Source organism: Molothrus aeneus, chromosome 4 (genome assembly GCF_037042795.1).
Source record: "Molothrus aeneus isolate 106 chromosome 4, BPBGC_Maene_1.0, whole genome shotgun sequence".
Classification (NCBI taxonomy): Eukaryota; Metazoa; Chordata; class Aves; order Passeriformes; family Icteridae; genus Molothrus; species Molothrus aeneus.
The window spans coordinates 66,162,892-66,179,001 of record NC_089649.1 but is presented as its reverse complement, the minus strand read 5'-3'; the positions used below and the strand labels follow the sequence as shown (position 1 = coordinate 66,179,001).

General features: G+C 41.3%; 1 protein-coding gene across 1 annotated transcript; it reads right to left on the bottom strand.

The window, feature by feature from the left end:
• Positions 1 to 6,911: 6,911 nt before the first annotated feature.
• On the bottom strand, positions 6,912 to 14,521 carry SLBP (stem-loop histone mRNA binding protein). The gene is made up of 8 exons (XM_066548740.1): positions 14,262 to 14,521; positions 13,823 to 13,954; positions 11,544 to 11,648; positions 10,953 to 11,012; positions 10,572 to 10,703; positions 9,840 to 9,989; positions 8,597 to 8,681; positions 6,912 to 7,884 (listed from the first exon to the last, which is right to left on the bottom strand). The coding sequence occupies exons 1-8, from the start codon at positions 14,303 to 14,305 to the stop codon at positions 7,768 to 7,770; spliced, it is 825 nt and encodes a 274-aa protein (XP_066404837.1). The 5' UTR covers positions 14,306 to 14,521; the 3' UTR covers positions 6,912 to 7,767.
• Between the last annotated feature and the right edge of the window lie 1,589 nt (positions 14,522 to 16,110).

The window sequence follows — 16,110 nt, the reverse complement described above, 5'->3', positions numbered from 1 at the left end:
GCATGGCTACTCTCACGTCTGTGGAAACAAGAAACTTGTGTCACACTGGGAGCTGCATCTCGGAGCATCCCGAGGCGGGGGGCAGGGAGGGACAGTGTTACCTAGGAGCTCCGGGATTTTCTCCGAGAGACTTGGTTCATTTTCTCTGAAGCTTCTGTGTTCTCTTTTTTTTCCCCTTTCGCCCCACTTCTCTCAATGGTCTGGTGCCCTCAGAGAGTCCAGGAGCAGACACCAGCTGGCCCTAGCAAAGGCCACATCCCCCACTGCCTGTGTTGTTCTCCCCAGCTTGCCTATGTGGATCCCTTAATTGCATGCATGTCTTTCAGGCTATTCTCCATGCATGAGCTGTCAGCAAAACCTTGCTGGAAACACTGGAATTTCACATTTTTCATGGAGATTTTCCATATCAAATGGGCAGTTTCACATTTTCCATGAAATTCCTAATGACTACAAAAAAAATACAGCCCCAGTGTTTGGTAGGGCTTGCTCAGCTTGCCTTCGGGCACCGCTTGCGTGTTAAATGCATGTGTGTGAATTTACTTAGCATATCATTTCAGGGATGGGATTGGAATTTTTTTTTTTTTTTTTTTTTTGTTGCAGATGACAGGAGAGAAGCATGCATTCATCCATTCATTCATAAACCCAACTTGTGGCACGGCATGCTGGGGAAGGGATCTTTCGCATCATTTTTAAAACAGAGAGAGTGCAAAGCCCTGTCAACTGACAATATCCATCCAAGCTGTCATTGCCAATCACTTGAATGGACTGCAGCAGAGAGTATTTTCCACAATGAGATACCAATGGGGGTGACCATTAGGTCAGGAATCTTATTTTCTCAGCTCACCAACCCCTGCAAATAAATTCTCACCAAAAGGAGAGAAAAGCCTCATTGATTTGACAAGCGATCAGACACTGCAGTTGTCATTTTCCCAGCAGTTGCTGGCATATTTTTTTGCCTGGTGTGTGAGATATGAATTTTGTGACTTAACCTATGAAACTCTTAAAGGGATCATCCCTTTTTCATCTGCATCCTCATGAAAAGCAGAACTCACAGCAGCAAGACTCTGAAAGCAAAATACTGTTCTCAGCTTTAATATATTATTAGGTGATTTACAACAAAGTTCATGCAGAGGCTCTACTTTGTTCTTAATAGTCAGACATACTTATTTGACCAGCAAGAATGTGGATTTTTTCCCCATATCAATACCCATTTTAATTTGTAAAACACATTTTCCCAAAGCTGCTGGTATTGTTCCCTTATGAATGCATCACAGCCAAACCAAGAAAGGCTATGAAAGCAAGAAAAACGATATTCTTCAATGAAAGAAGTCCCATTTTCTTGATGTTCTTAGAGACACAAGTTTTCATAACTTTTAAAAATACTGCATTAATGTAAAACAAACAAGCAGCTTTATGCTGAATTCCAGCAAACAGCCTAAATTCTAACTGTGGATCCAGTGAAACAGATTTGTGCTGGCAGACAAAGTGTATCTTCTTCCACGCTGCTCAAATCTACTTCACCTCTTTGAATTAGAGATTGAAAATTCATCTCAGATGAATTTGGAGTTTTTCTGAGGCAATATCTTAGCAGAAATAATTTATTAACTGATGTAAAAACATAGAATTAGTGATGTATTTACAGGCAGCTAATTTACAGGCTTTGGGAATATTTTCTGACCATGAGGAGACCCTGGTCCCCAGCTAAGAACTTAGCTGATTTCCCACAACAGGCACATCAAGGATCTGAATCCAACTTCTGCAGTGATAGTTTTGCTTTTTTCATTAAAATCAGAAGTTTTGTCTGTATATATTTTTTACACCATGAGAAAGTTGTCCCTGCCCAGCTGTAGACACTTTCTGAGGAGCTCACCATCTGCTTGGACATAACTACTTCAACCACACTGGATTATGATTTGCAAAACTTGCAATTCCATCCATCCAGCCCTTCAGTTCCCAACAGCAAAACTGCACTAGATCTCACTTAGCCTATGGCATTATTATAATTCAGAGAAATAATGGGATCCACTCCTAGTGGAAGCACTTCTATCAACAATTCAGAAATTTTAAAATATTACATATATCTGTATCTATAATACATATATATATTTAAATTCCAATAATTGATGTATCTAAATTTACTATTGGCAGGACAATGTGAAATCAGAATGTTTCTTTACAAGTATTCTAAGGAATGGTCAGAATCCATTAAAAATAGATTAAGAATCAGGTTAAGCCTCACCCCTGTGCCTTACTCATGGTTTAGCATCAAGATTGTTGCTGCCAGTTTAGTTTCTCCAGTAAGAATGAGAGGAAGGAGTTTTATTCTCAAATGTCAGAAGAATAATAATTTATTATTTTGGTACATTGACAGGTCACTAAGTATCAAATTCTTCTAGGCACTATCAGGCCATTCTTTGTTAATCAATACTGCACATTTCTTACTAGTCTTATCATTGGAGTACATTGTTCCAGAAATTTTAGCAGCATATTGAGGCCTGAGTCTGCTTCCAGATAAGCCTGGCTGGCTTCATTTTTTGTCTTTTTCATTTCAAGATAAGTGCTGTAGTGCAGGGGCCCACCAAAACGACATTTTATTCCTGATACTCCTATCAATCCTAGCTTTGCCATATCCTTGCAATTCAGCACTCAGCTGCTCAGCTATGGGCAGTCTCTAGGAGGGACTGACTCTCTCTCTGTTCCTTTTTCTGATGTTCTTTCCTGTGCACACACGTGGTAACCTCACCAACAGCTCCTTTCATTGCTGCTAATTCCCTGCTACGATTTCACATCCGACACTCCAGCTACAAGGGGAATTTTAGCTCAGACAGCAATAGTTTCAGAGCAGTGAGGGCTTGGGAGACAAACTCTTTGTAACACATGTCAAGGAATATGGATTCAATATCCAAGAATATTCTGAAACAAGTCAGCTGTGGATAAAATCTTGAAATTAATTTTCCCTGGGAAAATCTTTACTCCTCAGGAAAAAATAGTTTTCTGTTCTTCACAAAAGTGAAGCTCAAACAACTTAAATAAGCATTTTCAGATACTTCCCTGTAGGATTTTAAATGTAAGCAGGCTCATACTGTCTGTCAGGAGAACTTTTTCTCCCCCCCTGAAGTCCATTTTTCCTCTGTCTGCTGTTAAGTTACTATTATCTTCCATTCTTTGTAATAATGGGCTTAAGATCAAGTGAAACTGGAAATGGAAAGAACAGTGAAAGATGACAGACTTGAAGGGGCTTTATTGGGACTATGGGTTGCTCCTGAGGTCAGAATCAGTAAGTATAATTAGATTCCTGGCATTTACAACAAATGTAAAGCAACTCAGAGCTCCCTTTTGTGTGCCTGTAATTAAACATGCACTTTTACTGCCCTCTGCAGTGCTCCAAAGTATCTTTGATTCCAGCACATGAAAGTGGAATGAAAGAGCAGGCCCAAATCTTCATCTCTATATGGCACTCATATTTCTGAAAACAAAGTATTTCTCAGCAGAAATGGAACAGCCCCTTTCTAAAGAAACACAAAAGGGAACGTTGTTTTTGCTAATAATTAGAGGCACTCCTGTACCTCCCAGAAACTTTCTCAATACACTTGGACAGACAGAAAGGTCCCAACACAGAGAGCTGGGCCCCACTCTAACCCACAAAACAAGTTCTAAATTTCCACTCCAAGTGAAGTTATTTCTTGAGTGTATGAATCAGCATTTTCTGGATAAATTACTTTCCTCTTGTGCTTGAACACAATCCAAGAGGTAAGTGACAAGCTCAGAGTGAACAGGACTGGTAATCAAAAAATACAGTGGGGGCCAGCAATGGCAGTTGCTAAATCTTGGTTCCTTGCATGCTTTGCATTTAGGTATTATCCCAATGCCACAAAACTAAACGGTGCACAACTGGAGTAAATTCTGCTTAGCATTATCACTTTCTCTAACTGAAGTGTATATATTACATTCTAACTACACTGTTTTCCTTGAAAGTAAAATGGATTTTTGACACTTCACAAAGTAACTTCAATCTCTTAACTATTTATATAATATTTTGGCAAATTTATCCCTAGTTGTCAGGAAGCACTCAAACTTAGTATTCAACAGCTAGCAAACAATCTTCTCACATTATGAGAAACCATATAGAAGAAAATAGAAGAGCAAGAACTTCTAGTAAGGTCAAAATTCTTTTAAAAGGGGTCTTTTACTTTATCAGTTTTGATAAAGAAGTGCCTGATCCCCCAGGTTTCCATACAGATCCATCCTCAGGTATATGCAGTTACTCTTACTTACACTAGGAACACCATAAAACAGATAATCCTGAAAATAACTCCAGTAAATACCTGCATGAAGAGAAGTTGTTTGAATGGTATTTTGGACTTAAAAATGGATTCATGGAAGAAAGCTGATTTTAGCTTGGCTTCCTTAAGAGCATTAAATTGTTGTACTGGCAAATCTTTTCCAAAATCTCTGTCCTGTCACTTCTAATTTTTGAACTGGCTGTCCAGGTACTGATCAGACAGGTAAATATGTTCCCTTATGGTTTATATGACAACAGCTGAGTGATGAAGGAAGACCCAGTTAATGCCCAAGTGAAGGACAAGCTGGGGCAGCTCAGCTCTTTCATGTTCTGCTTGCCACCCTACCCACACTCGTGTACCAATGGCCCAGCCAAAACAGATGGAGCTTTAAATTAGCCACAGCCAGGGCTGCTGTCAGCCAGGCATGGCATGAGGATGCTGAGAGGGGACAGGGCTTGGTGTGAAGGGAGTAAGAGAAACACAAACCAGAAGGCACAGGTCTATAAAAAGCAGGGTTGACAGGTTCTGCTGCCTACAGAACAACCTGCTCAGTTTTATTTTTAGAGGAATTTAACCTAATAAGGCTAAAATTTGACAGCAGTACTTGCCTGTTCTCCATCTGAAGCAAACTCCACTGCATGCAACTATGCACAACTGAACATATGGACATTGTTTTTCCATTAAGATTCCTCTGTTACCAGATACTGCCCTAAATGGATGGGTTAGCCCACGTTTAACCACTAGAGGGCTTAATTCTATTGCAAAAACTCTGGGTCTTTTTACAATTTGGTGTTCAGGAGCTTTGGAAAAACATCCAAACTGAGTGCTCTCTTTAAATACCAGCCACAAAAACTAAGTGATCTAAGTAACTGAGACAAAGGGGAATTGTTGTAGTGAAGACATTGCTGTGGATGGCCAGCTCCTTCAGGAAAAAGCAAAAATCTGAGCCTGTTTGACAAACAGCTACTGAACACAGACCAGCTACACTTCTAGTCTGGATCATGCCCACCTGGTTCCTGAGTGAGTGTGCTGCACAGAGCTGAAATCTGAACAGCACCTCAGATTGCTTTTAATGAGATCAACACTATTAAGATACCTGTAAGCAAGCTGGAGCACACCACAGGAAAACAAGGGATAAACTAGCCAAAAAAACTCCCCAACACAGTGACATATAATCTTACAGTCTGAAGCAGAAGTGACAGAGCACACTGAAAGGTGACAGAATAGAGCAGAGATGGAACAGAGTGGGCACAGTGAGAGGCAACACCCACCACAGCAGGGCAGGGTCATGCACAGGAGGGCACAGGCAGTGCAGGAGGGTCATGTCCCAAGGCCTGTGCTGGGAACCTTGTCTGAGTAGTAGCAGGTTAGTTGGATTAATCTCCAATTATATACCACATTATGGACTAACCACTGAGAAGTTACTCTGCAGAAATTTAAAAGCACCTTAAGCCATTTGCCAAAGGAGAATTATTTGTTGTGTTCTCCATTATAACAGAGAAGTGCATCCCAGTTGTTTGCCTGAACCCTGCCCAGGGATTAGTGCTCTTCACAAGGTTTTCCCCACATTCCAGCCCAGAGCTGGATGCAGCACTCAAGGTGGGGTCTCACAGAGGGGCAGAGTCCTTGCCCTGGTGGCCAGGCTGCTCTTGGTGCAGCCCAGGACACAGCTGCCTTTCTGGGCTGTGAGTGCACATGGCTGAGTCACTTCAAGTTTCTCATCCACCCACCAACATCCCCAGGTCCTTCCCCTCAGGGCTGCTCTCCATCTGTTCATCCCCCAGCCTGCATTTGTGCTCAAGAGATTGTCCCAAACCATGTCCTTCCTTATTTCAAAACCAGGTGTAAGTAACCTTACCCCTCAGAAGCCTCTAAACAAACTCCTGAATATCCCACTGATCCAACCTGTTTGGGTAGCTACAGGATAGAAAAACTTCTTTTAAATAAACCAATTCTAGTGGCAGTTCTGATACTCATCTACAGACTGACACAGCAAAAATACTTAAAAAGAACCAGGAACAGCATGGCCAGAAAATGTGACATGAGAAAAGCAATCTGGGAAGGACAGAGGGTGCAGAGTGCAGGTAGAAGGCAACTACCATTTTATTGCCTTCTCTGGTAAAAATACATGTTAGGAAGGCTGTCTCCTTAACATCAGAGCTGAGCACCAACCTTATCCCAATGCCACTGCTTCCTTCTGGAAGTTTCCCTGATTTCAAAACAAATCAGACAGATGTAAGCAATATTACTAGCTAAGGTACTCCCTTGAGTTGATGAGTTTAAGGGGTGTAACATCAACACACAGGAAAATTCATTTAAAGAGATAAAACCAGGTGAGGTGACTGTAAAAGATGTCCTGTAAGTGAAGAATTGTTCACCCAGCTCTTCTAGCAGTTTTTCCTAGAGAACAGAACTTGGCAACCAGCTAATGGACATCTACTAAACGAAATTGTCTCCAATTCACTCTGGTAGCCATGTAAATACATTTTAAGGTCTCCTCAAAGTCAGAGGATGGTGCTAACACAAATATATCCTGGCTCAGTTCCAATATCAGACACTTGGTTTTCAGCATTTCCCTGCATTTCATTATGCACAGAGCACTGCTAGCAGGAAATGAAGAGTCATATGTAAAAGTAAAGGCAGTTCTGTTTATTTTCCAGCAACATCCCACACAAAAGCAATAGAAACACGAACTGCTCTCAGCAGAAAATCTGTACAGTTGGTAACATTTACAACGGTTTTACATTTAAAACCAGAAAACTGAAAGAATCAAGCACTTTCCCTAGACATTGTTTTCTTGACTGCATTAATAAATGACTGATGACTATTTACAAATTTCAAGTTAAGGCTACTACTTCTAAAAAAACCCCAACATTACTGCATAGACTTTACCATGCTGACTTCCAATTTCTTGAGGGTATTAAACTTCCAATTGTTTCTGAGACATTTTTGCAAAAAAAAGTGGTTTTTGAAGGTAAGGTAGTTAAACTTCCAGTAACTGCAGCAGATGGGCTTACTAGTACTAATCAGCCACATGCACAGCACCACGTGCATTACTTCAGGTCAGGTGGGTTACAAGAGCCATATGTAAAAACAAGGAAACATAAAAAAAATCCCCCAGCTTGGCTCTTGATCTGCAGGTGGACAACTGAAATCATGTTCACAGTGGGGGACGGAGTGGGGGAAATTGGTAAGATCTTGCTGTGTTATTTATAATTACTAGAGGATAGCACTGCCATTGACTAGTTTTACTATTGAAAAGTTTTATAAAAAAATCTGATATACATAAATTAAAGTTAACAAGAAGTCACACAACTTAATTGCAATTTTACATAAGTTTGGTCTGGAGAATACCTAGACCAATCACAGCTTTGAGAACAGTCTTCAACTTTGCTTAAGCTTTCTTACTATTAACAGGTTATGGATCAAGCTAACCTCTCAAATTTAAAAGAAACTTTCTCTAAAACAGGTTGCACAAGACTATTTAACTCACAGTATCAAATTCTTTCAGTGGCTCACTCAAACACACTTCCAAGTCAAATTCTCCTTCTGCTTGATAGTCAACATGTCTAACTTTGGTGGGAGTGCCAGAACAGGTATCCTGGAAGGAAAAGGCAATTAATAATTACTAGCTAAGTACAAGTTATTAATACAGGTAATTCAATTAGCTTCTGTAATTCATTTAGACCACCCTATACCAAAGGCTTACAAATGCTTTAAAACCCATAAAACCTCAATGCCAGTCTTAATATTAAAGAAATGTAGGCTTCTGCCCATCCAAGCACATTTGGAGATACCTTGCAAGTGTTCCAAGGACCTATACATGCAAACATTAAAACATTATACAGATTTAATATTAGAAAAATAAATCCAGTAAGAAAAGCATTCCTAGATCTTTAATGCTCAGCTGTACCAAGTGCTTTCTGGACATAAAAGGAGCCTACTTCTGTGTGAGAAGGAAATGTTACCCTCTTTTAATATTAGATATTGCAATCTAAAGTAGTATTTCAACTGTACATTACAGTTCATAACTGATTTGCTTTCAACAAATAAATTTTCTTTTGTAAGCTATGAAAAAATGGGATATTTTTAATTTGAGATGATCACTTAAGTTCTAATTCTCTAAACCCAAGACTACAGACAGAATAGCTTTAGCTGGAAAATACCTGAATTTCAAGATTGCTCAGCTTTTTAAACAGTCCCTAAACAAAGCAGATGATGGGATCTGTGAGGTATTCAGGCTGCTCTGGATATAATTCTAAGCAATGAACCAATTATCAACAAGTAGTTATGCAAATGACAGATATACTTACATCATTATCTTGACAGCTCGTTTGAGATTCAGTAGAATTGCTTCCAACAGATTCTGTCTCCATCTCACCAAGGTCAACAGGACAACTGTAAAATCATTTAGAAGAATACAGCATAAAATAAATTGATTTTTTAGTGTTAAGATGAACTTTGTTGTGCAGTCCTGAAAAAAATGGCCAGGAGAGCAAAGAGACCTGCAGAGATCACAGGGACAGTGGTGGCAAACTGGGGAGACAAACAGAACTGCAGGACAGCTCAGTACTGCCAAAATGGCCAAGGACCGAATGAAGTCTTGAGACTGAATACTGCAACTTGTCAAAGACAAAAACCCAGTGCTCAAGAAATGCCTCAATGCAAATGTTACAGGAGAGGAATGAATTTTTTTTTCTCTGTTTTGCAAAGATTTAATATCCATTATACACAGCATCTGAAGGTAGCATTTCAACACCAATGCACACAGCAGGGTTCTGGCTGAAGGACCAACTCCCCTCACACTGATAGCAACTAAAGGGAAGCTGAAAGGAAGGTTTTCTTTTAGATCCTATTGCTCTGCAGTAGTTTTAAAATCAGCATTCCATTAAGGAAAAACAGGACTTTATTAACACAAAACTGCCTGCTGAGGAATTAAGTTCCATCTTTGTCCCCTTCATTCTCTACTGCCAGTTTTATGTCATGTTGCTGATCAGCTGTATTGCTTTCAACAAAGGAAAATAACTAGGGCATCACTCTACATCTTCTAGAGCTTGGGATGAGTTGACAATTCTCCCTCTCTGGAGAAGAAACATTTTACACCACTGTTCTTGAACTAACAAGTGAGAAGAGAGGCAGGTTCCTGTACACTGGATTAGTCCAAGCTCAATATTCAGACCTGCCATTAGTGAGAACACTCCAGCACTGCTCCTACCAGATAATCTGAACACTGGTCTGAAAGAATTGCCTCCTCTTCATGGTGTGGTGATTATTTTACAGAGCAGCACAGAACTGGCTCTGCTTTCACCTCACCTAAAGAGAGGGATATGGATGTTTGCCCTTCCAAGGACACTGGGCAAGGACCAGGAAGCTGTTGGATATTTTGATTGAGAAGGAACTGAGCACCACTAAGTGTGGATAAATAATTAGGGAAAACATTCAGCACTCACTGACTTGTCTCAAAAAGAACCATGCTGGGGGTGGTGTTTATTTCTTAAACATGAGACTTCACATCATAATTTCTGTAACAGCATCTTGAATACTCTGTGTACATACATTTCCTGCAGATCACATCCTCCTTCAGTTGGAGGATCCCAGGAATGCAGTGCAACTTTCCACAGTTTGATCTGCTGGTCCCATGACCTACGGCTGTACTTCTTAAATTTGTTTGGAGTTCTGGGATGAACTCCTGGTATACGATGGCATCTATTCAGATATCAGACATGAAAATTGATCAGTGCTTTATTCACACATACATAACATGCCTTTAAATGTTAACTACTTATTATTTATGAGAAAAGACCAACGTGCAATTCCAGCACTCGAGCAAAGGTTTGCCAGCTCCGTACAAACTTCTCAGTTTTTCTGACTCCAAGTCAAATGCAATAACAATAATAAAGAATTATCATTCATAGGTTTGAAAACTTAATTCCAAACTCAACAGCAACTGTAGCCCATTTTGTCTTGAAGTTAACTCATGTGAAAAATGACTGCAAAAAAAGCAGTTTCATTTCCTCTCATTGACAAGCACATCCAAAAGAACTTTCATTTCCATTTCAGCAGCATGAGGTGTTTCTTTTATACTGACTCATTAAAATAAACCCTAAGCCACATCTCAGTTGATTGTTAGTGTGATCTAACAGTTCAAAAATGTCTTAAAAGTTTACTTTGTAGATGCCTTCTATTTAAATGAGTATTATATACCAAGTTTAGTACATTAATGTGCTTATAAAGAACAGGTATGACTTGGAGGTGGACATTTATTTTCTAGAAAGTCAAGCAGCTTACCTAGGAACTTCTTTAATGTATCTATCATATGCAATCGTGTTTTTTCCATAGTTTATCTGTTTTTGTCTTCTCATCAAAACCACCTCATCTGTCTCAAGTTCTACTGCCACCGTGGACTCCTTTGAATCAGAACTGAAGGAAAAGAACATTGTAGGTTTGGGACTACTAGAAAACCAGTGACACTCAAACAAACCCACTTGTAAAAGGCTATAAATAAACATGTTAAAACTTCTCAAACAAATGCTCAGGGTGTTACTAAACCATGGTGTTGGAACAGACTTGAGATGAAGTATTTTAAACTGTGCGTTTTAAGAAACAACATTGTACAATCAAAATTCTATTTTCAAGATTTTCCTCAGCTAAGCTAGAAATTTAACCTACCTTCCTGAGGAGGACTTCCTTTCTCTGGAAAATTCATTTATCAGGAGTTTTCTTCTGTGTCTGTAAGAATTCAAATCAGTTTTAAGAAATTATATACACAAAAAGGAACATGAAGGCTGCACTGTCACAGCTCATGGGTGAATTAACTTTTCAGAAAAGCAGCAGCACCCCCAGACACTGCAAAGACCTTTTTGCTATGAAATGGATGTTTCAGTTTTCCCTTAAAAACCAATAAAAATACAAGGACTTTCTTTTCCTGACTATTTTTCCCTAAAGCAACTTCTTATAGCAATGATACAAAAAAACCCAGTCATTAGTGAGAGGGTATTTTAAGTAGTTTAACTAAGAGATTCAGGAAAAGCTTCTTCCAAAAGGGAGATATTTAGGGATACACATCCAATCTCCAGAGAGTATCCCATGACATTCCTGCAGGACTGAACCCAAAGCAGATCTGAAAGCAGCAGACAAGAGGCTAAGGTTGGCCTGATTTTACTACAATGGTGAAGTTAAAAATACAAGTTGAAACAGATTCTACAAGATAACTTCCGTTTCTCTTCCTTTTACCACTTCATCTTAGACACCCAGGCATACCTTGCAATTTCTTTGTGAACATTGGTCCTCATTTCATCTTCTTCCACTGCAGTCCCCCAGTCTAAACACCTGGGAAGGGGTCCAGGACCTTCTGGTGTTGTAAAACTAGAAAGAAAAAAAAAAAAATTAAGGCTCTATGTTAAAAGTTTGGGTTATTGTATTTACCACTCACAGCTTGATCCCTTAAACATGATTATTTACAATACTCAAAATGGCTGTGAAAACCTTGTGCTTTATTAAAATTTTATCACTGTAAAATTAAGCATCAGTTGTGACTCCCACCTCGAGGTTGTGTGGTTTGTGTTGGATTAAAATTGATGTAGGTATCTATAAAAACATACCACTGTAGCTTGATAACCCAGCCCATGCTTTCAGTAACTTCCAGCTCGTGTTCTTCAGAAAATGGGACATGAAACACCAACTTTATTCATTTACTCACTTGTTTTCACTCCACTAAATGACTCAGCAATTATTTATACTTTGATGACTGCAGACTCATTAGCTATATAAGAGATAAAAGGCTGGAGCACAGAATTAAGTTGCAAAGCTAATTAATGAAAATCACATGATAGCACCAGGAGTTGCTCCATGTGTGTATATGCCTGGTAGAGAAGGTAAAGGCACAAAACCATCCTATTTTAGCTAGGAAACAGATTTGCTGTGACTTTGCAAACTGGTTTAACAACTTTATTGCAGTCCTTTAGCATCACAAGCAGGTTCAGACTCTTGTGGGGAATAAGCTCATATCCCTTCCCAACTCTCTACTGCTGCCTGCATTATTCAGTGTTTCCCCTGCCTGTCTTCCTGATGACCAATTTCCCCTAAGTAAAACTCAAAACTGTATCCTACAGAGCAGAGCTTTTTCAGCAGATCTGGAAATGCTCTGGAGACTTTCCAGGATTCTGTGCAAACATGTCCCCTGGAGTCAGGGAATTAGGGCCATCTGCACTAAAACCAGCTCCAACTCCCTCCCTGCTCCTAAATTGGTTTGCACAACTTTGAGTGGTTTGTTAAATTCAAACTAAAAGTTATTTTTAGATGAAATCCAGTTACCAACTTGAAAAAAAAAATTAAAAATTCATAGCATACAGTACAGGTCCCTCTGCAAAGATTTGTTCAAGCTCCAAGGATTTTTAACTTTTGCTTATACCAATTTCTAGATTTGCAGAGAATACAGACCATGTTCAGTAATTGCTCTCCCATGGTAGAGAACAAACAGCAGAATCCCAGTTGGTCCCAACTGAATTTCTTCCTCAACACTGTGCTGTGATACCTTTTTATATTTGTTTGATTCTGTACCTGTGCTGTGATTATCAAGATGACCAAGCCTCCACCCTGATCCTCTTTACTTTTGGGAATTTTCATTTGACATGGTTGGATTAGCATAAATAAAGTTTTGGCAGAGGAAGAGAACAATTTCAGAGCTCAATCCAAACTGAAACCAGGAAGTATGTCTGCACAATTCAATACTGGGAGACACACAGAAGTGTCGCTTATTTACTTTGAAACTATCAGTAAAGTTCCATCCTTGTACTGCTGTTCAACTATGCTTCCTGGAATTAGTTTAAGCTACTCTGGATAATGTAACTTGAGCCACTGACCAACATGTTCCCTGCTTACTGTCAGCAAAGGAAAATGGGTGGGCACAACCTAGCCCTGTTCAAGAAACCTTGATTCAATCAACTGGGCTGTGGGGCCAACTCCCATCCAGAGATCAAAGTGATTAAAGAGACCATGGCATGAATAGCTCAGACTGAAAATGTGATATAAAATAAATACTTAAGTCTAGCTGTGCTGACAGACATGGAAGGCAGTGCTATGGGGTGACCTCAAAACTGCATCCCCCCACAAATGTGCTGAAATATAACACAACTTCTCTGTACTCCCTTCAGAAACAGAAAATAGATGATTTCTAAGAATTGAATTTTTGTCATTTACTTCAATTTTACCACAACTGTTTGTACAGCCTGTATTTACAAATATAATGGGCCTGTACAGTATTAATCCTCGATAAGCAGCAGTAAACCAACACGAAATAGGATATAAATTATCAAGGACATATATTTCAAGAGGTAAGAATGAAAAATGCTGACTCTTAAGAACTGACTCCAAGATAAGAGCCCTGCACTCGATCCTTTTCCCTCCTTTAAGACCAGCTATTTGTAGCTGATGAGCGATTGATAAACAGGCAGGGCTAGGAAAGCTGAGCAGAAGGGTCAGTGTAACAGCTCCGGGCGAACAGAAGAGCAGGAAGCCGCTGCCATTGTCACCATGCTCACCTGTCCAGCCGGCTGTCCTCAGGCCTGGCCTTGTTTTCCTCGAACACGGAGGACTCGGGCTCGTTCTGCCTCCGCCGCTTCCCATCGGCGCCGCGTTTCCGCTCCTGGGCCCAGCGGGGCGGGTGCTGCGGGCTGGGGACAGACACAGCGACACAAGAGAGCCCGGGTGGGCTTCAGGGCTTCAACCTCCTTCAGAGACCGCGCTTATTTACCGAGTGCACTGCCACCAAACGCAGGGAGGCGACGCCACTCGCTGCGGGCACCCTGAGGGGGCTCTGCGGGCCCTCTGAGGGGGCTCTGCCCCCCCCACTCCCTCAGAGAGCTCCGCTGCGGGACGGCGGGAGCGAGGCCCGGGGAATAAAGGGGGAATGAGGCCCGGGGAACATAGGGGGGAGCGAGGGCCGGCGCCGCCACCCCCGCCTCAGCCCGGCGGCCCTACCTGCTCTTGGTGCTGCCGTGCGGGCTCCTGTGGCGGAAGGACATGGCGCGGGATATCCTCGGGAGGGAGGGCTGGAGGCAGAGCCGGGCGCGGGGAGCTGAGGAGGCCGGAGGAGGAAGGAGAGCCGGGCGGTGAGGCAGAACTGGGCGGTGAGGCAGAGCCGAAGGAGCGCTGCCTCCTTCCCGCTCAGCCCCTTCGCATCTCCCGCCGGCGCTGAGCGACACGCCCGCTCCGCCTCCCCGCGGGGCGCCTCCACGGGGACAGGTGCGGAGGGGGGGAGAGCGGGAAGGCGCAGCGGCCGCCCCGCGCCCTCAGACGCTCACACACATCCCCCACCCCCCCGCCAGGGCAATGGCTCAGCCCGCTCCGCCCGGCCCCGCCCCCGGGGCGTGTTGGCGGGAGAATCGAGCGCGGCGGCGCGCGGTTTTGGCGCGCTGGGGAGGCGGGACTCCGGTGAAACAACAGGGAAAAACCCAGCCCAAACAAAAAGAAAAATACAAATTCCCGCGATTTAAATATGAAGGATGACGGTCCGCGGTGTGAAAAATGCGTATTTTATGATTGGCTTAAAATGAATATTATATATCTTATAAAGTTAGAAAGTTATGCTGTATTAATTTTCTTAAGTGGTGTGTTAAATACAGTTTTAGGTTATAACATAATGTTAAAATAGAAACTATGCTATGAAAGGTACTTTAAAGAAAGGACTTGCATCGAAATAGCAGCCTAAATCTTCAGAGAAAAAAATTCACTGCTCTCTTATCAGAAGAAACTGATTTCTTCCTGCCTCGCTCTGAAGATGTGATTAGGATTAAGAAGTTGACACTGACCAGACAGAATCCTGTATTTGAATGGAATTTATGCATAATGTATGAGGTGTATGAATATGCAACAGGTTATTGCTTTTAAGGGTTAATCCTCTGGTAACGTGGGTCCTTTTCCGGGCTTATTTTGCCCAGAAAAAGGTACCTGGACTGTCTGTAACTCTTTGTTTTTATTGTCTCGTACTGTCCTAAATCCTAATTGTCCAAATTTAATTATCAATAGTGAAGAAGGCTGGGTAATGGCATGAGGTGGTTATGCCTTGGTTCATGGACCTTTTTACTTGCAGATGCATGCACAGTGAGATCGTGTTGGTCCTGCTATTGGGCATACACTCATTTTAGAACAGTAATTTAGAAACAACCTGGAGAACTCCAGCAGAACACAAGCAGCTTTAAATAATAATAAATTTGCAGCCTGAAGATGGGTGGGACACTTCAGAGAGATGGTTTTCTTCTGGCCTTACAATGGCAGGATTACTAAGGTTGAAAAAGCCTTACAATAACAGGTTCATAAAAGTTGGAAGAGCCCTCTAAGATGATCAAGTACAACCATTGTTAACAAGGCACTGCTAAGTCCATTGCTAAACCATGTCCCCAAGTACCACATCTGGTGAAACAGATGGCAGAAGTAGCAAACAAAAATTTGTTTGGTGGGTTTTTCTAATCAGCTTAAAACACTAAAGCAACTATCCAAGTGCAGCAATGGTTTTGGAGAAATTTTCTGAGCACACAACAACAGGTGGTGTTTGGTTTTGATTTTTTTTTTTTTAATAAAGATACACTTCAGCCTTGCTATGCATGAAGGTATTTACATTGAAAATTCCATTCCTGTTGCCTGGCCTTACTGTGTTAAATTTTGTACAAACTCACACATCTTCTGTGGGGCATCTGCATGAACATCCACATTCCTGCAGAGAAAAGTCTGCTCTGCTGGCACCTCTCCTTTCCCACACACTACAATGGAAAACAGAACTGTGTTCTTGCACCAAGGTCATGCTTGAGGTACAGCAGAGCTTCAAAACATG